Raw genomic sequence first — 27,849 nt, 5'->3', positions numbered from 1 at the left:
CCCCCGCCGTTACCGCCGTCGCCGTCGTCGCCGCCGCCGTCGCCGCCGTCGCCACCCCGCCTTACGTACTCCGTTCCGGAGAGAAGTCCTAGTCCGTAATTAGAATCTCCCAACCCCCTAGGAGGCCTTGCGACCGACTTCGCCCCCTCGCCGGCCATTACTTTTAATGGCGTTGTTAATGAAACTAGGTGTCGCCAAATTAACCTCCCATTCCAGCTGTGCTCAACCGTGAACGAAGGCGCCGCGCGGAGAAAAACGCGTAATTAAATTTCTCTAATTATGTCGCCTCGTGATTATCGCTGATAATAGAACGCCGCTTTATCGGTTATTCCCGGCGAGCTTCTGATACAAATTTGAATGCGCGCTTCTGACTGCAATTACCGGCTTGGGCGGAGTTCACGAGTTTATTCACTCGAAGCAAAATGTGCTCAAAGCTACAGAAAAATCTCACGTAACATTTATCGCGATAAAATACATTTCGTAGTTTCGCGATCTCTCTGTACCGTTGATGAGAAACTCAATATCACAATTTTGCATATATAATCTTATGACGGAGGTAATTTAGATAACTATTATTCTAGTGTAATTTTAAGAAAAACGATATCATCCAAATAAAAAAAGAAACTGTAAATTCTACATATCGGAAAGCGCGACGTAGAAGAAAGCACAGTATTTATTGCACCGTTTTTGAGTAATGGTCGATTGTAGGCCGAAAAGCTGTGGCTTTGTGCTTTGAGCAGTATTGTACTGAGCGAAACGCAACAAAATGATATCATGAAATTAATTTCAAATCAACATTTATTTACATAGATAGTGAAACATAAAGACGTAATTTTGTTTGATAAATAATGAATTAATGAGTAACTTGCTCAATGTGCCACTGAAAATATTTTCCTTGTGTGCCCTGAATGTACATACCTGGTGAAGAAACTCCTTAAACGATGGAGAAGGATCACGGGTTTGATTAGTGTTTCGTCGTTGCACGATTGAAAAGAAAATCGCGATTTTCTACAGAAATATAGACACACAATTGTCGCGGAATTCTTCTTGAAGTTAGCGGCGTTTTCGTCGTCGCCATATCGATAGCAAAAATATGATAGTCAAAGTTGAAGAGAGAGAATTTATTTTGACCATGAGCATTCGGCAGAATACATTTTTACAGTTAATTTTCCACGAGGTCGTAAAGGAGTCACCAGCGCCGCGGTGAATTCGCGCCTAATCACTGTACTTTTCACCCCCGCGAGACGCGACGCGGCATCGCGAAATATGGACACGATCAACGGACGGCTCGGGAAGAACCAGCCGACGCGTACCCGATCACAGCTCCCGAAAGGAGAACGGCGATTCAGTGGGTGGGTTTGAAAACCACTGGCCCGGGCTGATTATCGCGGTAACCACCCCCCGAGCGCCAATTAATCTTAACTTTTACGGGGCAAACACTTTTCATTAAGCCCGCCCCTCCCGCCGGCGTCGGCGTTCCGTCGTTCACCTCCCCGGCGCCCACCCTCTTCCTCCTCGTCCTCCACTTCCTCCTCCTTTCTCTCGCAGTGTCGGCCGCCCCCGCAACCCCCCAGTTTTCCACCCCTCTTGCTCCTCCCGGCTCATCCTCCTACGGCCACGGCGAGGAACGGCAAGGAAAATGGCTCCCCAGACAAGCGTTTAATCTGGCTCTAATTAGCAACTTACCCTCCACCATTGCTCTCGCTTTCTCCCTCCTGCCGCACCCGACACCCTCTGCATCGGGGTAGGTGCACTTCTCGCGCGCGCATTCTCCGCGCCCAACCCCGTCCTCTTTCTCTGCTCTCGTTGAGGACAGGAGCGGATCCGTGCGAATGTGCTCTCAAGCAAAAGGTTCGCTATTAGGAGCTTTGCTATCTTTTATTTTCGACCTATTTCTCTTTCCACTCTATCATTTACAAATTTTTTCATTTTATAAAAAAATATTACGAGAGAGAGAGAGAGAGAGAGAGAGAGAGAGAGAGAGAGAGAGATTGCTAAACAATTTTTTTGAGATATTAAGACTTTTCAATTTTTTATTCAATCTATATCTCTTTTTCATCTTATCTATTTAAAAAAATTTAAATTCCAAGCTCCTACCTTAAGTTATCTCTATCTCAAATTTTCAACGACGTTCCACGTTTCAATAATTACCTCTGCTGAAAATATCAGCTTCTTTCTGTTTTCTGGTTTTTCAACTGTTTTTTTTATTTTTGAAGTGTTTGTATTTAATCAATGAGTTTCTGAAGTGCAAGCAATGTTTAGAATTATATTTTAAAGGATAGGATAGAATTTGTGAAAAAACTGTCATTTAACTGAAACAGATTTGGATTGTAAAATTATTAGTAATTGTTGCCGTTGTTCATAGTATCCCTCGGCAATTGTCGAAGATAAATTCCGAAAATATTCGAATTATCCTGCGAGAGTGTTTACGAATTAACGGATAGGCGGTGTCCGTATTTACAGGTAGTCGGTAACAAAAGATAAGTTATCGACGTTGAAGTTTCACTCACTGAAGAAGTAACGTATCTGCGAAAGGTTAAAGCGGGCTCCTTCGTACTCGTTGGTAAAATAGATCTCTTCGTTTGAAAATTTATCTCTTAAAAAAATCAAAATGCTAAAAGTCTATCACGAATAACCGGCACGCGCGCGTATAAAAATATATATTGCACATTTCTTCATCATAAGAGTAAAACTTCTTTATTTAAATTCATCAAGTAGGCGGCATAAAATTATCGGACATAATTGTCGGAAGTCAATAATATTAGTCTAACGTTCTTTTTTTCTTATTTCGCGACTCAACAATTTGTTGTATCAAATTTGAAGGCAAACACTTAAACAACTCGGAAGCAAACCGTATCTTCCGATCTTAATATGCAAGGTAAAAAATCATTTGCGATTCGAGTAACAACAGCGAAGCTTATAAACCGGCATAAATGCTCCTCGCGTTAAACATCTCTATGCATCGCTACTTAATGTCTTAAGTATTCTGTTCTGCCATCGCCAAGTTCGATCATCAGAATACATCCGCCGTAACTTCGTTAATTAATCTTCCGTGCGCGCGTTAGCACTTTCGAATATAATGCACGAAACATCGGGTTTCCTAGTGTTTTCGACGATGAGAGTCCTTCAAGAACGGTCGATTAACTGAGCATGGACCGCGGAAGTTCTTAAAGAATGTTCTTAAGACTTTGGTAACTACGCGTCGTTCTTCTCGCAAATATTTCTTCTTTTCCCTGTCCCCCTTGTTCTTCTTCTTTTGCCTCCTCTCCTTCTTCTTCTTCTTCTTGGGTAAAGCAACTCGACTTTCGAAGGAACTCAGACGAGACAGTCTCTTCTCCGCTTTAGCTCATGACCTTATCGATCCACGGCACGAATTTCTGAATATTGGTGTACACACCGGGCAAGTGTTCGCGACCGCAGCCGATGCCCCAGGAAACCAAACCGATCAGGACATGTCTGCCCTCTACAGACATCGTGAGCGGCCCGCCGGAATCGCCCTGTTGAGCATTAATTCGCAAACGTTAATTCACGGCTTCAGACGCGACGCTACTTCATTGACACGCGACATTATCCCCGTTACCTGACAGGAGTCCCGTCCACCTTCTTTGTAACCCGCGCATAGGAATACGTCGTGAATGGTTTCTCTTCTGCCGGCTGCCCTAAACCACCTTTGACATCTCTCGTTCGGTATTACCTGAAAACGTAGAAAAACGTCACGCCACGTATTACAGCAAAAACATATCGTCAGTCAAGTCTTAATCGTAATGTGACATTTATTTTATCGCGTAAATTCGTTAGGAAAATTCTTGACGTCGACTTCTCATATTGGCAATAATTAATTTCACGAATATATACAATATGAAAATTTGCCAATCATTTTTAATACCTGAAATAAAATTATTATCGCGCGTATAACATACATGCGCACACGATTCGTCCAAGAAGAGACATTTTGCAACAAAAGATGAGTGCGTCGAATGAGAGTAAGATGAAAGTAGGAGAGACAGAGGTTAGATATCTCATCTCAGAATTTCGAAGTTACAACTTTTCAAAAAATTAATTGTGACTGTACAAACATAATAGAGACTAGAATCAGACAAAGAAGAATCCACGCGATTCAAACTCGGAAATCAAATCTAATAAGAGACAGTTTTCTTCTATGTGTTAATATCCGTCGTGACTTTAAATATGTATTTTGTTTTATAATAAAATACAAACATATAGCAATGTGGTTAACTTGTCCTAGTATTAAACTCAGTTGTTCAATAGTGTAGTGTACATACAAAATGTATCCTGATTAATAATATCGAGTTTTTCACGAGAGACTTTTAATCATGGGCAAACTTTACCTTATTCGCCCATATGCTTGATTTTAATCATTTTATAAATGATAATTTCCTTTATTATTCAAAACAGTATATCATACATTTGCAAGAAATTTCATTTAATACGTCGTTTAACTTTATTCACTTACTATGGAGATTATTAATTGAATTAAATTTCAAGAGATTCGAAAACTTACTTTACTACTATTAAATCAATTTTTCCTACTTTTTAACTGTAATATTATTCCGATTTTAATAAAATTCAGGGAAAAGTATCTATATATTTTATCTAAAAAGACTTTCGCGTTTTTGTATCCATTGTTACCTTTAAGATAAATACTAAAAAAAGCACATGAGCAAATATTCTTGGCCATTTTGACCCGGTCTCTCCTACTAATTCCCGAACATATACTTAATCTTGGATATTCTTAGTGTTTTGGTCTTTAAATACGAATATTTAAACTTTTAGCATAAAATACACTGAGAAAAAAGTGTTTGAGTTAACGAGTTGACGAACAAAATTTGTTCAAGCAAACGATTTAGTCGATTGAACAAATTATATAGTTACTGTAATAAGTTATCAATTGATCTAATATTTGCGGTTTGATTAATAGTTACATCAACGCAATTTATTGCTGCACTAATTTGTTTAATAGATACCTTTCTTTGAAAATACAGGTGACCGCTGATTTTTTGTTGATTCAACTGCTTTTTTTCTCGTTATATATACATATATTCTTTAAATACGAATATTTTCAACATAGAATACATGTGTGTATATGTGCATGTATATTACATTGGAAGTTTAAATATTCGTATTTAAAGAGTAAAACAATAAAAATGTTCAAAACTAGGTACGTATCCGGGAATTAACACTTTTATTTTAATGATACTCACCTCGACGTCGACCTCCTGAAGTACGGATGGCGCCGAAGTTTGGCCATGCCTGGTTCGTCCCCAACCAGCGACGGTTGCGGTTCGGCCGGAGAGCTTCAAATTCCTCGCCGGCAAGCAGACCGGGACGATGTGTTGTTTGAAAGCTACCGTCCTGGACAGCTTCACCAAAGCCACGTCGTTCCGGAAGTCAGTGGCCGAGTATTGCGGGTGTACCTGTTGTTATTACCGGTTCTTATCGTAATCGCGCTGTTAACCACTTCGTCTGGGTTCGACTCTGTATACAATTATTTTGCAAGCTTCTCGCGACGCGCGTTCGAAACTTCGCGCGAATTTCGATTGTCAACCGCGCGAAAAACCGACTGAAATTTGCACGTCCAAAGTAGCGTCGATTTGACTCAATCCAACACTTAAGAAATGAAATGACAGAAACCTCTTTTCTCTCGATATTGAATTCCTCGTGGAGAAACCGTTCGGACGCATCTCGCACGTCCCATTCCCCGAGTCGAACCTTCAGATTGTTATTCGGTGTCCTGGTGTGAAACACATCGGGTTAATATTGGTTATCCGTCGGTAATGAATAATTAAATGACAATTAAACGAAAATGAAATACTAACGTCGCGACGCAGTGCGCCGCGGTGACGACCCATCGATTGTTCAGCAGGGCGCCTCCGCAGGATAGCTTCTTGTTGAGGAATCCCGACTTGATGATGGCGGCCTGCAACAAAAGAATCGTACGTCTAATACACACGGCCGGGCCCGTTGCACCGGCGCATTACATGAAATATATATTTGCGGTGCGTCATGACTCATTGCGATCTCCTATGGTGGAGATTTAATAGATTATTTTTCCCTCGCGCCTCTCTCGTGCAGAGTCTCTATCTTTTCCTCTCTCTCTCTCTTTCTCTTTCTCTCTCGTTCACTCGTCCACCCTGTCTCTACACGACGAACCGAGCAAATTGATGGCTCGTTGCCGATGAATAATGCAGAGAGGTAAAAGAGAAGCGTGTCGCTTTTGCGGGTCGAGCCGAGAGATATATTTATAGGGCCGAGGGAGGAAAGAGGCCGTGCTTCTCTCGCGAATAGCAAAGGCAAAAGAAAAAGAAGAAGAATCTCACCTGCCATGGATGGCTGCCGAAACTGGACGAGTGCCCACCCACGATTCTGTTGCTCCTGGTGTAAAGCTCGCCGCAGCCTGAAAGGACGACGAGCTGATTTAGTCATCGTGAGTTCCGAGCGTGCGGTCAGAGGATACCTTGAGGTGTCGGCATATTTTTCTTTTTTTTTTTTTTTTTATTATTATGTGAGTGATACAATGTGTGATGATGGCGAGCCTGGGTGAACAGAAATGCGCGTGCGATCGTGAGAGCCGATAGTTGACGTGCGATTTGAGAGGAGAAAACACACGGGGGATACCAAACACACGTGGCGTAAGCTTGCACTCAGAACTCGTTAGCTGATCGCTATCTCTGCGATCGTCTCGTTGTAGTCAAGTTAAGCGGGCGTTTGAGCGTGGTTTGTTTTCAAGATCGTTCGTGAGTCTCGGAGAGAGACAGAAAGCAGAAAATACACGTGGGTGCGATGTCGGGGAATTCACGCGATCCCCGAGAATCCTTTTGTTTGTTTGTCATGTAATTACATTCACACGTTGGAAAGATACGTTTGAAACATGAACGCGAGGCTTTCTTGGCGATGAAATCTCCTCGCGATTTTCTTGAAGATCTTCGAGGGAGAGAAGATAGAAATATGAGATAATCAACTTTATGCATCCATAAAAAATTGGAAATGTGATTGTAGGTCTATTATTATCTAGGCTTGAATTTCACGCGCAGTCGAGCGATACGAACACTTTTATATTTCTTTGGGAAAAGTCCAAGTCACGCATCTCGATATAGGGGATGCCGCTCTAGCCCATCTCGTTTTTATCTTCTATAAATTTTTAAAGCAACCAAAGGGCGGTTTAGATTTGAGGAAATTAAAACTAAGTAAATATTATTCTTGTTTCCCTTTGTGTAAGTCGCGCAAGTTATTCTCGTCTTTGTCATTTATCGCTTCTTTTTCGAGTCCTCCGACTCATGCAATTATTTCACCATGTTTCCCGGCGTTCCTTTCCATAGAGTTCAGTTTTCCGATTGTTTTCCAGTGACACTCAGTGCGGGAAAACGTGCGACGGTGCGTCGGCGAAAGCACCCACAGTTTTCGTGCAGTTTTCCGTGCGAGAGATTGCGTGCGTGCTTGGGTGTAGTCTTGATCGTGAAATTTAATGATCACTCAAAGAGTCCATTTGTAAAATCGGTATATCTGGGGGCTGTTGTGGCAGGCTCCAGGCTAATAATTGCGGTTCTTCTAATTGTCCTGTGATAGATAGACGTCGTTTGTCTTGCAGACTCGTCCACCTTGTTCGTCTCGTCGCGTTTTATCGTTACAACCGTACTTCGCAGCGATTCTTTCAATTAATCAGTCAATCAGTCAATCGTGATACAAAGTCTGCCAGAGTCGTCTATTAGATTACGCTGGTTGGAAAACCATCTCAAAACCGACACCTGTCCTCCGCGATCTAACGTGATCAGATCGAGTCGCGCTTTCTTCACCGCGATCGTAATAGTCCACGTCAACAATCAAGCGCGCTCGTGAAAAGACTCGTCTTGAAGAACTTCAGTCCATCACAGCTCAGTCTGACAAGGCTCAGTGAATGTAAAACAAGCGCACACCAGACATCTAAAGTCTACGAAATCACAGTCACGCGACTCCGAGTCCTGCTGTCCCGTGCTGTCGATATTGCGAGTCTGGTTCGTCGATCTTTCTCGCCGAGACCAGGATCGAATGATCGTTTTCTTTATACCACAGACTTATATACATAGACAGAGCACTTCACAAGAGGCTGCGAAAACTTGACTAGAAGAGGATGTCCTGTTAGTGCAAGCACTCGATCTTTGTCTAGCTTGACTCTTATTGGAGCTAACTAGCCAGACAAAGTCAAACTAGACAAAGATCGAATGCCTGTGGAAGCATGCCAGAGAAAGGGGAATAGTTGTCCTTAAACTTGTCTTCAAACTTCTCATATTATAGACTGAGAGTTTCACAAGAGACTGCGAAGACACAGTGTTGGACATTAATAGATTGAAAAGTTAGTTGACTAAAATAACCAGTAAATCAGCAATCAATGTTAATAAATCGTCATATATAAAGTCAGGAATAACTTAATTGATCGATTAAATTAATTATTAGCCAAACTTCGATTTGATTAAATGTACATTGATTTGACGATTATTTTAATTAAGACAACTTTTAATCGATCAATGTCCAACATTGTGAAGATTTGCCTAGAAGATATTAGTGTAGGTTAGAGAGCTTTATAGGAAGAGACTAGTAAACTAGTCGAGTACGTGATCGCACCTCTTCCGATTGGTTCCAGGTCAAAGATCCTTGTGTAGGTATAAATATTGTGTAGGTATGGAAATAGATAAAAAAACTTATTCGCGCTGTAACAAACAGGTCTCTGTAAGTATATTGTTAATTTTAGTCTATCAGAAGAGATGTGTATTTGAACTTGATGTTTGAATATATTAACTCTTTCTCTACTAATTTTGTTTTTAAAGAAACAATTCTTTTTTACTTCATTAAATACATTAATAATAATATTGTTTTAGCAAAAAATTAAAAGTGTTATGTTTGGCGTCAAAGGATAAGCTCAAGACACTGATATCTTACTGGGGTTTTTGAAAAGACATATTTGTCCCAACGGTAATGAGTAGAGTAAGAGCTGATGTGTTCTAAATGCCAAAAAAACTTTATTTAATCGAATAAGATTATTATTAATGATAAGAAAAATATATGATTCATTGGTAGTAAAAGAGTTTAAAGATCTCTTCTGATTTGTTAGCGTTGAATCGAACTCAACTTTGAGTTCTGTGTTGAACTAGCTTTTCTTATCTATTTCTATACCTGTATCTACACAAGACACTTTGGTGCCAATCAGAGATCCAGTTATGTGATCGAGCTTACTCTCTTTCTCTCTCTCTTTCTATAAGACTTTCTAGTTCAGACATTCGATAGTTGTCAACCTTGACTCCTGTTGAAGCTGAACGAAATCAAGCCAGATAAAGATCAAATGCCTGGCCAATGGGAGGGAAACACAGCTACTTCAAATCTTGTCTTCCAACTTTTCGTACGAAGGCACGGTCTATGTATTCAAGTTTATATCAACAGCGTCGGATCCGCCAAACTCAGTTAGGATCGCGCGATATCAGGGATTTCGACGATTCGCGAGCTCGACACACATCGTGCGTCCGCGTGCGGCGGTCCGCGTTCTCATGCGATTACCACGGTATCTGGAGTAGTCCACAGCGTTGGACGAGTCCTCGATCGGCACGCCGGAGGCGTGAGCCGGGTAGCCGGCGTCGTACTCGCCCTGCGGATAGTCCAGCTGGACCGTGTGGTACGGACGAGTGGTGTACGTCGGTGGTTCATGGCCGATCGCGAGATCGTTCGTCGGCCGATCGTGGCTCCAGATCGCGTATGACGGATCGTAGAGGTTGTTCGGTTTACTTCCCCCGCCGCCGACGCTGCCACCCACGTGTGAATACGCGGGTCGATGGCTGGAGGGTCTGCTGGGTCGCAGGTCGCTGCTGTAAATGTGCACGTCGTCGTCCACGTATGGCTGTTGGTGGCCGAGGTTTATGGAAAACGCTGGGCAACGTAACGATGCTGCTGTTAGCAACTCGGAATCTCGCGTCGCGGCTCGGCGACAGACTTTGGGCCCGATAACACAGCGATAACTCTGTGTTCCGCGAGATTACGCCGTTGAGAGTTTGCTATCATTAGGGAATTACCGAATGTTCAATGATATGGGCGATCTGTGTTGAACTTGGGCGTCCCCGCCGAATTGAACTGGAAATCGCGTGTCATATAAGGACAGTGCGCGGGTATACAATGATTGCCGATTGTCTTATTAGCTACTCGGAATTTCACGTTGAGCTCCGTGGTTGATTTTGACCTGTACTAATAGTCGTTACTTGAAATCTGCCTCAAGTGAGTTCAATCTAGAGTTAGATGTTAGAGCTTTTCAGCTGAATCACGACTACAAGTATGACATTATTGTCATATGATTCAACTAAAATATTTAGATTCAGCTCTAAATTCCGACCTGAGTGTTTCACGTGCGACAAGTTTCAAGTGACGATTATTAATAACAGGCCTTCGAGTCAGTACTTGTGGTGGCCTGTGTTTGATGATAACAGATGCTTTGTATGCTTGATTGCGGTTTGCATACATTTTTCCCAATGAAGTTGCAAGTTATCACAAGTTTGCCCAGTACTCGGTTATGATAAGAAATGAAGTGAAACATATGGGATGTCACAACTCAGAAGATTCAAGAGAAATGTGAATATCTTGATTACATTCTTATCTGTTAGATAAGAGTATAATAAAGAATCAATATTTACATCATGTATAAGGTTACTTCGAGACTTAAAACGATTACTACGCAAACGCGTCAACGGTGTCTTTCAATTGTGACAACTTGCAGCGCTGCAACTTTATTGAGAAAAATATGTGTGAACCGTTTGGCAGCCGAACATACTTCGCGAGATTGTTTGGTTCACAATTTGTCATCATTAAAATTCTTTTACGTTTATCGCAATTTTTATGTTAATCGCAAACAGATGTAATGCTCGTCGCGACGATGATCGCAAAAGTTGACTCAATTTCAACTGTTATACACACACACTGAGAGAAAAAAATATCAGAAAATTACAAAATATTTATTCGGCGGATACGTATATTTTTTTATTTGAAAAACATTTTATATTAGAATAAGCAAATAGGTTGTTATAATATTCACCGAATAAATATTTATTTCTTAGATCTTTCTTTTCTCAGTGCGTACAAATACAACAGCAATTAGAAGGGTCAACGATGCAATTTTCATATTACTGACGCTTTTAATTGGCCGTTGTTAGATAGTGTCATATTTGTAACAATCGGAGCCAGTTTTTGCGGTCATCGTTGCGACGTGCGTTGTATCTACTTGCCAGACATTGCGATAGATGCAGAATGGTCTTAACCCTTAACCCCGGGAAGCTATTTTAGTGACACGATAGGGTGTTATATTTTTTACCAATCTACTCTTTAACATATTATTGAGAGAAAAAATATCTAAAAAATAAAAAAATATTTATTCGATATACTAATAACATATTCTAAATGTAGAAACTAAAGCCAAGTACTAAAAACTAAATCCAAATCATTTTATTTAAACAGAATAAACAATTATTTTTATGAAAAACTAAACAAAAATTTTAGGAAAATGTACATTTTCTTAGAAAAATATTTCGTACTAGTTTATAAACTACTTGGCGTTATTCTTATCATAAAGTGTCAAGGGAATGAAATCAGGTATAGGAGTGTGTCTAAGTAACTTATATTTCCCGCAGGATTTTAGAGAGTAACTATGTAGAATTTGGTCTAAATCGGTCAAAGGATTTGGGAGTTAAAAGGGGATATACAGATAGAAATTCTATCTTATATACAGAATATAAAGTTAAAAATATTACAAGCTATTACATTGATAGTAAAAAAATCAAAGTATTCTTAGCTTTACCTTAACGATTCCAGAGAATCTATAAAAAAACTAACTCTCAATAATATTAAAAAATAATAATAATAAATAATTCTATAATATGTTACTTTCCAATGCAATAATGTTAACTTCGACGGTTGATAAAAAACAAAAAATTTATATTTTGCTTAGTTTTAGAAATAATAGCTTGTAATATCTTTAACTTTACACTCTATACATAAAAATTAGTGTAAGTGAATATGTTATTAATGATCACCGTGAATAAATATATATATTTCTTATTTTTTAGATATTTTCTCTCTCAGTGTACGATTCTACTTCAAAGACTGCAAAAGTCATCCAAACAACTGTGACCAGCACAGTATATAAGGGTTACTGATAATTAAATTCCCAACGATACAATCTTTTAGGGAGTTACCGAATGTCCGGTGATGTGGGCGTTGTCGAATGCGGGTGTTGAGCGGAGCATTCTCGTTGAATCGGATGAGAAATCGCGTGGCGTGCAAACGTAAGTGTAACTAGGAAGCGCGCACACGTACGATAATTCGCGATTGTCTTATTCCAGTCCAGGTGACATTATTTCCTCGCGTGTTCCTAATCGCGCCATTGTATTGATGGTCACGCGGTTACGGTGTACGATTCACGGTAACTCGAGAAAGCACGCTCGCGTAAAGTTCCGTGGGCGACGACTCTGTCGCAAACTAGGTGTGAATAACTGTATTTGAAAGTGCCCCGGCTGTGTACCGTCGCGGCGGGCGTCATCGTCGTCGTCGTCGTCGTCGTCGTCGTCGTCGTCGTCGTCGGTGCGCTCGCTAGCGCGACGTCCGCTGAATGTTAGGTTGTGTAATTTCGGATGTCGCCGGGTAGAAATCAGGTTACTTCCAGCCGTCTCCTTTCTGCTCAGCCGGACGTTCTCAACCTTCTCCGAACGCAATCATTCAAACCGATTAACTCTGATCTGATAACTCTGACGCGAGATAATGTTGCGTGCGTCTACATTCTCCGCAGGAATTGATTCAAACGCAAACTCGTTCGCGCGCTCTGTTTTTTGCGTCAAATACTGAGCACGACGAATGGTCCATTTGTTCTGCATCGCATGTAGCTCGAACACGTCGCCTTGCCCGACGACTTGCACGAGCGACATTCGAAATTAAAGATTTTAGATTCACAAGGCACTTTTATATTTTATTATGTTTCTACACTGAGAGAAAGAAATGATTAATCAAACAATTGCAGTTATTTTTGGTTGGAATCATATGCTTTGGTTTTGTCCTTATAGAAAAATAGTAGTGGTGTGACATATAAGGTCATTATTATTATTTTTGCTTAGTTTTAGAAATAATAGCCTGTAACACATCTTCAGCTTTCCATTCTGTATATACTCTCTTAAAATGAATCAGTGAAACATCACTGAAAACAGTGAATATACACTGATTTGCAGTTATAAGTGTTGCACTTTCAGTGTTCAGTGCTATACTTATAACTGATCAGTAACTATTCACTGATTCACTTTAAGAGAGTAGAAATTAGTGTAAGCGAATGTGTTACTAATGATCACACCGTGCGCGAATAAATATCTTTATTTTTTAGATATTTTTCTCTCACGGTGTATGAAAAAGTTTTACCTTAGAGAATGTAAAAGTCGCCCAAATAACCGTTTCAAATTTTAGTGTAGAAACAGTGTAGTAAAATAAAAGCGCGGAAGAGTCGCCCGCGCTAAATACGCAATACAACCGCGAAGTCTCGGTTCAGAAATCAGTAACGTTCGAGGACACGGGGCCCCCTTCCAGATGTCGTGAAGCCACCCACCGTGCCGTGACGACGGGTAAAACGGATCACGAGAGTCAGTCGAGGCGCGCGACTCGATTGAGAGCTTCTTCGCGCGCAATAAAGTTATAATTCTCCTCTTCCTTAAATGCACTTGCGCGCGCGCGCACACCGAATTCGCTCGCGTCGGGAACTTACTGGCATTCTGCAGCAAACCCACGCTCGGTCGCGGTACTTTGTCAGGTATGTCGTCGTCGTCCACGCAGCAGCTCCATATCATGCCTCCGGAACAGAGGTCAACCGGTCGACCGCCGCCCAAAACGCAGCTAATGCTGAGGCCGCACTCGAACTTGGCACCTTTGTACTTGCAGCTCTGCGGTATCACTGAAACAGATTGTCGGATTCAGAGCGCCGCAATGAGCGTCGGGGTACACATCGTTACTTCGGTACAAGCACGTTGTATCGTTGATGTGTTAATTTCTACGTAATTTATAGCAAAAGTCATTTGAGAATGTTTGCAACCGAGCAGCAAATCCACATCTTGTAGTAATTGACTTTTCTCTTATTGCGTGTATGCCATTTATATTTTAGAAACTGAGATGTGTATGTGCTATTAAAAAAAAGACAAATATTAATTCTAATTAAACAAAAATTTGCAATGTCCTTCTAGTACTTACTTCGCTCCCTTTAGCAAGATAGACTGTCTATTCTTATAATAGACAGTCGATTGTTGCGCTACTACACTGAGAAAAAAGTGTTTAGTATTTGTAATCTTCTAAAGAAATAATTTTGGCAAAGAGAAAACCATTCTTTTAGTAAACTTTACTATAATCTGAATAATAATCTTATATATATGCGTATCACATTACTATCATTTCCGTGTTAGGATAAAACTAAATCATATGGGTCAAAAATAATTTTAGTTAGATTAGCCCGTTTCTTTCTCTCTCAGTGTAGAAATATAATAAAATTGAAAAGAATTTATATGAGAAAAAGGGGAAAACTGCAATATTTTTCTCCGTATACATGCGAAGAAGGAAATGAGAGAAGAGAGAGGTATCTCTCGTTAGGTACGTAATCCGCCGCTGAAAATCGTCAAAGGAACATCACGCGACATTTGTTCGTCTATTGACGCACCGCGTAGCTTCATGATCGCGCCAATTACGTTCTTCCGCGTCGCCGGGTTCTCCGGAAGACCGATATCGTCCTCCGATGAAATTCATAGTAGTCAACCCTTCTCTCTTTTTCATACATACGTGTCGCTTACGATCGCGTCGACAATTGGTTTGTGACCAATTTATTCTGTCGAGTTAGTAACGCAGGAGAAATTTGCCATCTTTCGCTGACGTCGGTCCGTCTTATGAGGTCTCGCGAGAAATACAACAATAGTGACAATAACAAATGCAAAAATAACGTATACAAGATATATCGAGTTAAGATCCCTAAGTTAAGATCGTATATCGTTTCTTGGCGACACACGGGGAAAATATTGTAGTAAAAATTATGTTAAAATTATATTTCTTCTTGCAATACTTTTTATAAAACTGTATTGAGAAAAGATGTCTAATAAATAAATAAGTAATATTTATTCAGTGAATAATATATAATATAATATATTTACTTAAATTCAAATTTTCTCTTTCATTTAAATAGAATAAACAATTGCTTTCATGAAAACTAAGGTTTTAAGAAAATGTATATTTTCTTATTTCAAAAATGTTTTATATTAGTATATAAAAATAAACATGTTATTATTTATATACCCACCGAATAAATATTTGTTATTTCTTGGATATTTTTTTCTTAATGTGGACTATAATTGTAGTATGAATCACTACAGAGATATAATAAATTTTACGATTTGATATAAAAAAATTTACGATTACGATACGATTACGATATAAAAAAATATATCAGTGATTACAGTAATTTTGCGATAAAAAATCAAAGGCGAGTAACATTTTGAAAGAAATATATAGTAGTTGAAAGAAATATATAGTAGTTGAAAGAAATATATAGTTTTGCTCATAATTCTGTACGATCAAAGATTGCAAAAGTTTTGTTGCGATTTTGCGCTACAATTCTTTTCCCCATGTACGCACTCGACAATTTCGCGTTTTCCGATCTCTGTGTTTCGTATTCCGGGCAGGATCAATTGGCAATTCGACGCTATCCGCTCGTCATTCTGACGATTACGAATACTGACGATACTTCCATCCCATTTCCGCGCCCCGCGAACATACTTCTGCCCAGCATATCCATAATGCCGCTCTGCAGGTTGGAGCTGTGTCCCCGATGATCACTGGTGTGGTTTCGCTTCTTCTTTAGCGTCTCCACCAGAAGCGCGCCTTGCTGCTGGCTGGTGAGCTTCCTCCGTCTGCCTTGCCGGTGTCCTCCCGTCGTGAATCCTTCGAGTTCCCCGTTTACTCTCCTGCGTCTGATCTCGTCCAGAAAGTCCTGGACGTTTATTTGCTCCTCCTCACTCTCCTGCTCCACCACTTGCTCCTTCTCTTTGTTCAGGGTGTCCTTCTCGAATATATCCTGCGCGCTCCAGTCCACTTCCTCCGCGTTGTGCTCCATGAAGTGATCTGCGGCGTCTTTGGACAGGAGCGCCGCGCTCTTCGGGTGTTCCGCGTTTTCCAATGTGATGTCGACGGACGCGTCGTCGTTGTATGGAAAGCTCGAGAAGTACTGGTACTGCTCGACTTTAGCTAGGGACGGTCTGCTGATCACGTTCTTTAGGTTGCTCTCGATGGCTCGGTTCTCGCGCGCCAGATCCTGCCGTGTCCTGACGGCAACGGAGCTCCACAGACCCGGTTGCTCGTCATCCGCGTCCTCCGCGATGGCGTGTCTTCTCGGTGAGTTTCGCAGAGTATCGCCCGCGAACGGGCTCGACGTTCTCGATCTGCGAATCGATTGCGCGGCAGGTATCGTCGGCCTCAGCGCGCGGGTCTCTTTGGCCTTGATCGGCGCGACTTTGAAGTTCTCCCTGCGTCTGTTCCACGAGTAGACGTCATTGTGATCGAGTGCGCTCGCCACGGTGATGAGGCACAGCGCGAGCGCGATCTTCATGATCTTCTGCGACTTCCGCTTACCACTTCGAGGATGCCTCGCGCGGCATCACGGGCTCACCGTGCACTTGAGAGTCTTAGGAAAGAGGGCCGTGGAGAGAAGCAGCCCGTCCCGCTTCGTCATCGACCTTCGATGAAGAAGTGCGAGGAACGTTCTTCGAGGAAGAACTCAATCGCGTGCCGAAGTGGACTCTGCGAACCTTATTTTAGATCTCGGAAGTTTAGCTTCTTCACTCTTGCAATAATGTTTGAGAAATGCACAGAATTGAAATTGCTCAAATCAAGCTCCGACTCGGCCGATTGGCGCTCGCTTTGAATGAGTTCCGACCGCGCTCGATATTATTCTATCACCAGTCAGTTCCGGACGGTGAATCCTCGACTACGAGCTCCGGTTTCACTCATGGTCCACTTTCTTCACAAATCTCCGACTTCATCGTGAGCTCCGGCACAGAACCTCGGCCGAGTCTTTCGCTCAGACCCGAACTCCGCCATTTCGGCACCGCTGATCCTTCTTAGACTGTTTCTTCGCGAGTTCACCGGACGTTCCGCGAGCAATCACACCGATGACAAGGGCTCCTCCTCCGTGATCGACGACGCGTTCGTGTCCGGTGGGCCGAGGGTCAGACGCACGAAAAGGGTCAAAGCGCGCTCCTTCACCAAGGTGAAGCGAGGAAGCCGCGACGGTGCACGCTTTCCGCACGTGGACTGGCTTAAGCCGATGTCTCACGAGTCTCGATCACGATCTAAGGAGGCGTCCGCTGCTTTCACCGGCGTCAGCTTTCCCGCAACGGCGACGGTGTCGTCCCTTGGTCTCACATTGGTTCCCCACCTTCTCCGTCATCGACGAAGAGCACGCGGTGCGTCTTATTTTCCATTTCTTTCTCCGTGGAATTATTCCGTCGCGGTGGAACTGTCGTATTCTAGATGACCGGGAAACTCAGTGCGATCATACCTCCCACTCGACATTCGGGATTCGTCGCGAAAGTGGCAAATCGTAATCGGGGCCTCCTTCTCGATTGTCGTCTCTCGGGACCAAAATAATTGCTCGAATTGTGCAGATACTGCGGGATACGACTCGCTGACCGGTTATAAATCTGATCGATTTACATCAGTCTGTGACGAATAAGAGACAGGATTACACGAAATTACTCGATATCAACACAATTGACTAATCGCTGAACGGCTTTTTACGTCGAGCAAATTCGATATGCCAAGATTTCGTGAACCCGATTTCGTTGGGCGGTTTCACTAAAACTATTTTTGCTTTCGAAGATAAAGATTTAAACGACTAAGCGAACGTTGAGGAATTGTCTCGTCGGGAGCGTTTAAGAAGGGACGAGTTGTTAGCGGAAACCGTGTGTAATATTTAGATACGCGAATTTCGAACAATTGCGCTCGTGGACAAGCTCTCATTCGCAGTGAAAATGCAATAGACAGACGCTCGAGTCCCGATTAATTACGCTTACATTATCAGCAGCGCGAAATCTCGACAAGACGATTGAATTAATGCACATCTACAAAACGCGCAGGGAGAGCAACTCGCGTTCCGCGTATTGAGCCTTGTCTCGTGAGCAGTAATAGGAAAGAGGGAAGAAGAAAAAAAGGATGTCATCGGGTAAAACGCTTTTAACGACAGAGCACGGGGACGCGCCGAGGTCGCAGTGAAAACGGTGCTTCCGCCCCGCCCGTTTCATTATAAATATTCTTGTAGAAAGTAAGCGTCAGTAAGTGGCCTTTCAAGTACGATTCCGATTTCGTCTCCCTTGTTAACTCAACTGTGAATCTCGAAATCCTGCTGCGCCTCGTGTTCGCGATGGAAAATATCGCGTCGCGAGAGAACGTCGGATGAACCGAATGAAACATCGAGGCGCAAATCGCTCGAAGGATATCTGTAACTTCTTCTTTAAGAAGAAAATATGTTCCTGTGTACAATGTGTGTATTTCTGTCTGGCAGTTAATGATACATCCGTTGTGCAGGTGGAGCTTATCAAACTGAGCACAAGATCTCCATTTCGCAAACAATCACGTGAAATTTTGAGTTATATTAAGGAAATTAGCGAATGCATGTGATCACGCGTGACACGGCAGATGAGCTGTGTGATATGGCGACCTCTGCCGCTGTGTGCTTATACATTCGGTCAAACTGAACGGAGAAATCCTTTACCATTTTGCAAATAACTACATAGATTTTTGGTTATTAATTAAAGAAGATCATTGCGCACTATCAATTTGCACCAATTTTCTTTAAATTTTCATTAACTAATTAAATTTATGTGGTTATTTGCAAAATGGTAGATGATTTTTTTGTTCAATTTGATCGAAAATATGAATACATTAGAGTTTCTCAGGTCAGAATTAGGATATCGTCCACCATTTGTAGGGAGAAAATTTAATTGAGTGAGAGAGAAGCTGCAGCGTGCTTTGTCATTTCAGTTTTAGAGAGTTTCTGTTTCATTCCCACTAGAGTTTCTCTATTATTCCCACTTACGTCATCTCTATAAATGATGGGCAAGACGCAGACTAATTTGGAATCATCATGCTTTGTTCCAATTCTGTCTAGAGGAAGCATAAAACATACGACAAAAATGCCATCGCACAAGTCATCGCGTCTAAATATTCACCAATTTTCTTTGATTAGTAACTCAAAATTTTACGTGGTTATTTGCGAAATAGCAGAGAAATCCCTTGTTCAGTATGATAAGTTCTATCTGAACCAATAGGTGTGTTATTAATTGTCAGACACTCTGCATATATACACGGTGTAAAGTTAAAGATGCTACAAACTATTATGTTAACAATTAAAGAATTAACAAATGACGTTATCTACGATAACAATCGGTTGATGCAAAACAAAAAGTTCATATTTTGTATAATTTTAAATAATAGTCTTTATAACATCTTTGACTTTACATTCTGTACTATAACGAATGTCTTCTTTTTGTACGACGAAATTCGAATATTCGAACGATAATCTTGATTAATTTTTTCTCGTTTTTTCTCTCTCTCTTTTCTCTCTCTCTTTTCTCTCTCTCTTTCTCTTTCTCTCTCTTACTATTTACTGTGCTGTCACTCGGATAAAATACTTAATTTCGCAAAATTGAGCAGCCGGATTTATGCATAAGGAGTCGCGCGTCTCGCTTGTATATAATTATCGCGCGCGGTAATAATGAAAACTGTCGGATAAAGATATAGGTCATGTTGCCTTAGTTTTATAAACGAATATCCGGTGAACGTGAACCGGTTTACTGCTTTAAATCCCATCCCGATACGCATCACTTCGATGGTTGCTCTATTCATTATGCGAACACATGCGCTAATATATTCGTATTTAAATAATATTTTAATTATCAAATCATCTAATTAACATATCAGCGTTATTGAGAATCATAAACGATAAATTTAATCATACACAGAAGAATACATATTGCATTCGAATAAATGTCACTTGATGTAAATATTTCGTAAATTTATATCGCGAATTTCGCATAAGGTGATTATAAACGTCATTTTTTGAAGATACATTTTGAATTCTAGGTTTAGCATTTTATTCAAGAAATTGATATAAAAATTTCCATTTGTTTACTAGGTAGAATTGAGTAGAGCTTTCTCCTTTGATAAAATTTTATAATATATTCTTATGAGGAGAATATTATAATTTTTTTTTGAGTGCATGACAATGAGCTTTTCTAAAAATCTCGATGAATGTGTTTCAAGACTGCGCGGAAAAAAAAGTTTGATTGGATAAAACAATTTTCGATGAGACACGAACGATTAAGAAATTTCGATTGAAATTACCAGAATTTGTTTGAGTTAAACAGAAAATTTGGTAATTTAAACTGAATTCTTATAACTTTAATCGAAATTTCTTAATCGTTTATATCTTTATAAAAAATTGACTAATCTAATCCAACTAACCTTTTTTCCTTTGTATTATCAAGAAAGTGCTTCTTTGCTGAAGATAATTATTACTTAAACAAAAACAAGCTATACTGAGCAAAAAAATGTTTGATATTTGTAACTATAATCATACAGAAAAATAATTACTATAAATTATCCTCAAGATATTTTTTAGTCAATTATACTATAATCGTTAGTGATAATAATGTTATATGCATGTTATATAATTATTATCTTTGTGTTGGAACATAGTTGGCATCAAATTGATCCTAAACTATATTTTTGGTTGTTCCAACACAAAGATAGTAGTAATAACATGCATATAAGATTATTATCATTAAGATTATAATACAATTGGCCAAGAAAATAGTTGTCTTGGTCATAATTTATTGTAATTATTTCTTAACACGTTTATAATTATAAATACCAAATATTTTTCTTTCAGTGTGAGTAATCACTTTTCTCAGCAGTAGAATATTTTTCTGTGCGCGGCGTGAACAAAGATGAACTTGAGAACACAATATATCCTTATCCAAACTTCTTAACAAGGAAATCACGTAAAAATATATTATTTAACTTTTCATCATTGCCATAATTTTCACAAAACGACGTTCTTGATTATTAATTTATGTTAATCGACCTAGCGAATGAATTCCCCATTCTTCGCAAATTATTACACGTTGCTCTGTCGCTTAACGTCGCGTGACGTATGAAAATTATTCAAAGAGAGGGAAGCCAGGTATTAGCATCGTCCGCCGTTTCGATCGCGCCGAAGCGTTACGCGCGACAATCAAGCACACTTGAGGGCTATTGTATTTAAATCATATTTAAACACATTACGAAAGTGGAAGCGTGTCGAAGGCGGCGCGGATCCTCTGTCCGCCGTCACTTGACACTCGACACTCGACGCGACCGTGTCGAGAGAGATTCATTTATTATTCAGAGTGGTATACGCGAGCGGCCTTTCTCTTTCGAAACGATCCTTAAAATTCGCTCTAACTCCTCCTCAGCGGTTACGCTCAATCGCGTAATTCGCCGGGAAAACACCGCTGCGCGTATTTCACTCAGTGCGCTAATAACGTAACGTAATTCGTGCAACATAATAACGTCACTCACGTCCGAGCTCGTCGAAGAACCTCATCTGTCCGTGCGAGTCGATCGCATTTTCGAGATTTTCTCCTTTCTCCTCCGGCTGACCTAGAAGACAAATTCAAACGAGTGAAAACGTTATTTCCTCTTCAGCGACGAGACAGACGGACAGATAGATAGACAGAGCGTACAGGGCCTTATTCTGACCTATTTTTTATCGATAAAAAATGGTCGATTTTTCAATAATAGTTTAAAATTAGATTTGAATTTAAATTCTGCCCACAAAAACACATCAAACACGTTATTATACTAAGAAAAAAATTACTTGAAATTTATTTGTGGGATATAAATTTAATTTTCGAGAAACAAAGTTTATTTGTGCGAAATAAAATTTATTTCTGCGAAATAAACAAATTAGAAAAAATAAACCAGTCTTAGAAAACTTATAAATCTTAAATTTACAGCCAATTTTTTAATGATAGTTTAAATTTAGATTTAAACTTTTCTACATTGAGAAAAAAATATTTGAAAATTTCTTTCCGTGGGATATAAAATTTATTTTACAAAAATTTCTGTGAATATTTCTACGAAATAAACATCCTACGAAAAAATGTTTAAGTATTTTTTTCAGTGTGTAGAAGAGTTTGAATTGAAATCTAATCTATTTGAATTAACATTGGAAAGTCGGCCCTACTTGTGATTCATAAGCTTTCTGATTGGTTTACAAGCACATTTAGAGGAGCATTTTGATCTACGAGAGAAAGTTTAGGATAAGGGCCATGAAAAAGTATATGTACCTATCAGCTCTTACCGAGTTTTTTCGTAAAACGGTCATTCCTACGGCTAGCAGCCACGCAGTGGTAGATATCGGCAATTAGAAGCAGTGAGACGAATTCGATTCTGAGGACGATCATTTCTTCCGTCACGGCGGCGAACGATGATCACGCGTGGGAACTCACTATCACTCGTCGCCGCTCATGTTCACAAAGTTGTCACCAATTGATCCTGAGCGACGATCCCGGCGGATCGGATCATCATCTCGCCGCGTTTTCCATCATTTCACTTCGAAACCCAAACGTCACGCCCGGTAGTCTTGCCGTCGTTCCGTGTCGTTTCGCTCGCTGCCCTGTACGAAGCGCAAAAGGTCCCCGAATAAAGAAGAGCGCGGTCGTTTTTCTTTTTTTCCTTTTAGCTCGCTCGTCTCGCAACAGTCTTTTTACGCGACACGATTCGCTCGTGGCAATATCGTGCGAGGCACGCTGAGAAAAAAAAATTCGACCATTTATTTGTGGGATATAAAGTTAATTTCGGTAAAATGAAGTTTATTTTTGTGAGATATAAACTTTTATTCGACAAATAAACTTTCAAGTACTTTCTTCTCAATGTACACTATGAGAAAAAAAATATCTAAAAAATAAAAACATATTTATTCGCTGTGAACACATTTACTTAAGTCTAAATTCTTTTATTTAGATAGAATAAACAATTGCTTTAGTGAAAAGCTACACTGAGAAAAATACTTGAAAATTTATTTTTATGAATAAGCTTTATATTTACAAGTAAATTTTCAGATATTTCTTTTATCAGTGTGTAAGGTTTTAAGAAAATAGTGCAAGGAAATTTAAGAAAATGTATATTTCTTACTTGAAAAATATTTGATATATTAACAAAGTATAAATATGTTATTATTATTATTAATATATACCTACCGAATAAATAATTTTTCTTCCTAAAATATTTTTCTCTTAGAATAAGATTTGTTTCATTGATCGTTCAGTCGTGGACGGGAGGGAGTTCAAAGGCGGCTGAATAATGCGAATCTCGGCGGTGGAGAGTGTTAATTACCGGCTAGGAGCGTGAAAGTCCAGTCTCATGAAACAAAAGAGTACCGAACTTTTCACTCTATCCCTCTCGATAATTTCGCGATGAGTTTTGCGCGACAGACCGATGATTTTATTGTTTTCTCGTGTACTTTATTACTATACCACCAACGGATATCGAGTTTCGCGCAGTTTTACTCCACATTTACCGCTAAACGCGGCCATCCAGTTCTCACGTTTATTCGCCTGGCACGAAGACAACCGTGTACAATGTTATCTCGAGAATCACGGCCGTTAAATACGGGCTATGAACACGAACATTAGTTTTACGCCCGCCGGATTTTCACGCCGAGCGGCTAACACCCGCCGGGTGTTTTTGCTAAAAATTTCGGTGAAAATTGGAATGGAGAAGCGTCGGTGTACGAGGAGATTCAATCTCCTGAGGGGCGTTGTGTTCCAAAAAGGAACAGGTTTCCGGGAGGGAAGGAGAAGGGGAAGAAAATTGTCGGAATTAAAACACGTAAACAGACACGTGTACAGTCACGGTGTCGTTCACTTGAGTCTGCTCGCGTCTACATCCACGATGACGCCGGTGTTCGTCGTTTCGGATCGCTTTTAAACGCGAGATTGTTTCTAATTTAATTAGTCCACCGCCGCTCACGCAGCAAATAAATAAACAGAAGTATTGTACATGTAGAATGGAAGCAAATTGCTGCCAGTTATCGTTTGCAGTAACATCTGTTTGCCCGCGATAACAATCGAGTCATTAAAGAGAACGAGAGAGAGAGAGAGAGAGAGAGAGAGAGAGAGAGAGAGAGATTTCATTTTCGACGTTTTAGATTTCTTCTCGATTCCGGCGATCGAGGAGGTCGGCGAAAGAGCTTTTCCTGCGACTCAATGCGATCGAGCGCCAATTGTCGCGGCTCGATACATTATAATTGTTAACGCTATTAATTGTGTCATACAGAAAATAAATTATAGTGCAGATAATTATACGGATAAAGAAAAATAGAAAATCGACATTCACTTGTCGTGAGATCCCAGAATTCAATATAAAATCAAGAATGAAAAGTCGAACGAGATCAATTTTATTTGCAGTTTCACAATTAAATTTAAAAAACAAGGCATCGTTGCAGTAACATACATAAATACCAACAATTAATTTAAAAATTATTAAATATTTATTATGTTATATTTAGTAAATTGAATTAAATTTATTTATAAAATTTATTTACACGTATTGCTGCAATGATGCTTTGATATTTATTTATGGAATTGCAAATTGGAAAATAAAATAATAAATAGATTTCATATTGCAAAATTTCATCTGATTCGAAATTACTTATTACACAATTTACATAGGAAAAAAAGTTTGGTTGAATTAAGCAAATTTCTGATAAAATATAAACGAATCAGAATATTCTAGTTGAGGTTATCAGAAGTCTGTTCAAGTTAACTAGAAATCTTGTTTTTCACCAGAAACTGGTTCGATCAAGCTTTTTTCCGTGTAGTAAACAAATTTCTCCAATGTGTGCGATATAAATCACCCACATGAACGTCGCCGACGATCGCGGGCGAATCGCGGGCGTAGCTCTAGCTTGTCTCCGGTTTCCCCGTCGATCTTGGTGGCCGGGCCTTTGTCCACATCCTCGGTCGCTTCCTCGACGACGGTGCCATCGCGAGCGGATTCACGCTAGCGTGTCCAAGACGTTCACGTACAGTCCGGCGCAAAAGTGGGACACGAAACCAGGCCACCGAGACAAGTGGCACGCCTTTTAGTGCTTCGTAACGTTCGGCCGGTCTACATGCGGAACCGCGCGGCCGCTGTACCTTTGGTTATTAGTGAAAGTTAGCCGGTAACTTTCGACTTTGACAACGACGACGACGACGACGACGACTGCTGTGGCGGTGGCGGTGGCGGCGTGCACGCGCCTCGCAGGTCCTCGACGCGCTCCGAATTGCGCTGGAGGATGTTTTCATGTTCGTTTTCAAGTCACCTACCAGCCCTTCCATTCTTTTTCCGGCTGGCAAATTAGATTTGAGAGAACGGACAGAACTGTGTTTTCCGCGCACCGTTCAAAAAATCTAAAGCGGGTGTCTAGCTCTTTTTCTCTCTCTAAAAGACCTGCTCTAGAGAGTGAATATCAGCTACTTCGCATCACAACGTTGCATGAATTATGCAACGGATTCAAAATCGAGATGGAGGAAAGAGTGGATATCACTTTCAGCAACCGCGCTACCGTTGCGAGCTACGAATTAAAGCGCGCGCTTGAGCTCCGCTATTGTTTTCGATCGCTCGACTTTCTTCGACTCTTCTCGCGCCTAGCGAACGAAGGAATCGTGGCACGCGATCCGCTGTACGAAGTCTGTCCTGTCGCCTCACATGCCCTCAATTTCGTAGTTTTTGTTGTTTTTGCTACAAATCAGTTTGCGCGCGCGATCTCCCTGTGAAACAAACTATTCGAACGTGAACTTTGGAAGGAACTGAAGAAATTCTTGAGTATTTGACGCTTTCTAAGGACCATTCTATAATTGTGTAAGCATGGTCGTGAACGTAAGAGCCAATCAATCAGTGTGTTTTGTTCACTGATTGCTTTATTCTGATTGTTTGTTTCACTTGCAATCACTTACGACCACGCTTACGCAATTGTAGAACGGCTTTAAACAACAATTTAAAACTTCAATGAAATAGCACTTTAAAGCTTTTCTTTATAATCTTTTGGTCAGCGGTTCCTTAAGTCGCGTAAGACATCTAAAATTTGAAAAATCTAGAAGATTGTGAGTGTTCTCGTGAGACGCGTACACGGAAGATCGGCGTTAAAGAACAGATGACGCTTTCGTGAGTCGGCGAACTGCATGTCCACTCTCTTAAAGTGAATCAGTAAAAATGTTTCTGATTGAATCAAGAGAATTATTTCATCGATGATCAATGAGTATTCACTGATTTTCTGTGAAAACATTAATTCGTTTTATTTCTCATTGATTTTGATCAGTAAAGGTAAAACGTTATTACTAATTCTGTAAGATAAAAATAATAAAAAATACAAATTTTCGGACGCGTAGCTAATTGTAGATATTCTTATTGTTTTGATTTTTAAATGCGAATCTTTAAATATATATATTTGTATTCTTAGTAGCGATTTAAAATAACTGCGCGATTCTCCCCAAGACAATTTTTTCTTTTTTTAAATAACAATATCTAATTTTTTTTCTCTTTTTTGCTATTTTTGTTGAAAAATTATGTAAAGTAAAGACCAAATATTTAATTTGCTATACCACTACCAATTACAAATATAACATTTCAGTGAAGAATATGATTGTAGTTTAGAAAATAGATTTTTCCGTCGTACACTGTCAAAAAATACTTAAAAAATTATTTATAGTATATAAAGTTTATTCACGGAAATAAATTTTATTTTACAGAAATAAACTTTATATTCAACGAAGAAATTTCCAAGTATTTTTTTTCAATGTAGGAATTGATAGTGATTCCGTCAACGACTTTACTTGAATTTTCTATTGAGATTAAGGCCGACGAAATCTCGTCTATACAGCGCGATTTATCACTCTAAAGAAAATTAGCGAAAGGGCTCGAGCTTTCATTAATCAATTATTCCAAAAGTGTCAGAAAAGAAGATGGGATATCGAGAAATATTGTGCATTTTCCATCTACGGGAACTTTAAAATTGAAAATGGAATTAAATAAAATTAAATCTGTCGAGAAATTTTAATTTGAATCACAATTGCGCACGGATTATCACGTGTTTAATTAAAGTAACAGTATCATTATCACATTTCTTTCTCTCTCTCTCTCTTTCTCTCTCTCTTTCTTGACACATTAAAGTTTCTAATATTACATCATGTGTTCCTACCTTCTTTTCTATCACAGTCACACTCGTGATTATAAGCCTCGACGCTTGCAAGGCTGAATCACTGCGAGATACAGAGCGAGGTACCCGCGGCAAAGAGAGACGACGCGGAATAAATTAAATTCGTTGACGTGTGCGTTTATCGGGGATAGCTGCGACGTCACTCCGCGATCTAATTCGTCTGCGTGAATATTCGCGCGGGTTTCGTTGCGTGTCCACCACGGTCAGGGTCACGTTCACACCACGACGAGCCAATGAATAGAGCAGCGCGACACGCGGTTGACTACTGATGAGGAACAGAAACATCAGCATCCGAGACCACTCTCTTCGCCGGCCGTCCTCACTCTCTCCAGATAGGCCCAAGGCGCCCAAAGCGTTCCTTTTCTATCTAGCCAGTGAAATTATCGAGCCCAAGCGCGACGGGCTCGTCTCTCGCGGCCGTTCCTTTCAGATTATTAAGAGTCCCCGACGACGACGGCCACCACTTTCTACCCGAGCCGCTTTACTCACCCCTTTTTTATGTGCCCCATCCGAGA

The 27,849-nt window shown here is 40.3% G+C and overlaps 1 protein-coding gene across 9 annotated transcripts; it reads right to left on the bottom strand.

Annotated features, from left to right (window-relative positions):
• Positions 1 to 2,681: 2,681 nt before the first annotated feature.
• On the bottom strand, positions 2,682 to 27,620 carry LOC116852246 (serine proteinase stubble-like). Of its 9 annotated transcripts, none has more exons than XM_032832412.1 (12): positions 27,317 to 27,620; positions 23,334 to 23,493; positions 22,436 to 22,883; positions 21,652 to 21,732; positions 13,766 to 13,951; positions 9,544 to 9,909; positions 6,339 to 6,415; positions 5,838 to 5,938; positions 5,653 to 5,752; positions 5,223 to 5,435; positions 3,581 to 3,694; positions 2,682 to 3,497 (listed from the first exon to the last, which is right to left on the bottom strand). In XM_032832412.1, exons 3-12 carry the CDS (start codon positions 22,536 to 22,538, stop codon positions 3,342 to 3,344), a joined length of 1,497 nt encoding a protein of 498 aa, XP_032688303.1. In that variant the 5' UTR covers positions 22,539 to 22,883; positions 23,334 to 23,493; positions 27,317 to 27,620; the 3' UTR covers positions 2,682 to 3,341. The 9 variants fall into 9 exon arrangements, with proteins under 9 accessions (XP_032688303.1, XP_032688305.1, XP_032688304.1 ...); XM_032832414.1 differs by having other exon boundaries at positions 22,436 to 22,750; XM_032832413.1 differs by lacking the exon at positions 23,334 to 23,493.
• Positions 27,621 to 27,849: the final 229 nt, after the last annotated feature.

This window comes from Odontomachus brunneus, unplaced genomic scaffold, assembly GCF_010583005.1.
Source record: "Odontomachus brunneus isolate Ranch 3 - 2012 unplaced genomic scaffold, Obru_v1 Obru_scaffold_208, whole genome shotgun sequence".
NCBI lineage: Eukaryota > Metazoa > Arthropoda > Insecta > Hymenoptera > Formicidae > Odontomachus > Odontomachus brunneus.
This window is presented reverse-complemented; position numbering and strand designations above follow the sequence as displayed.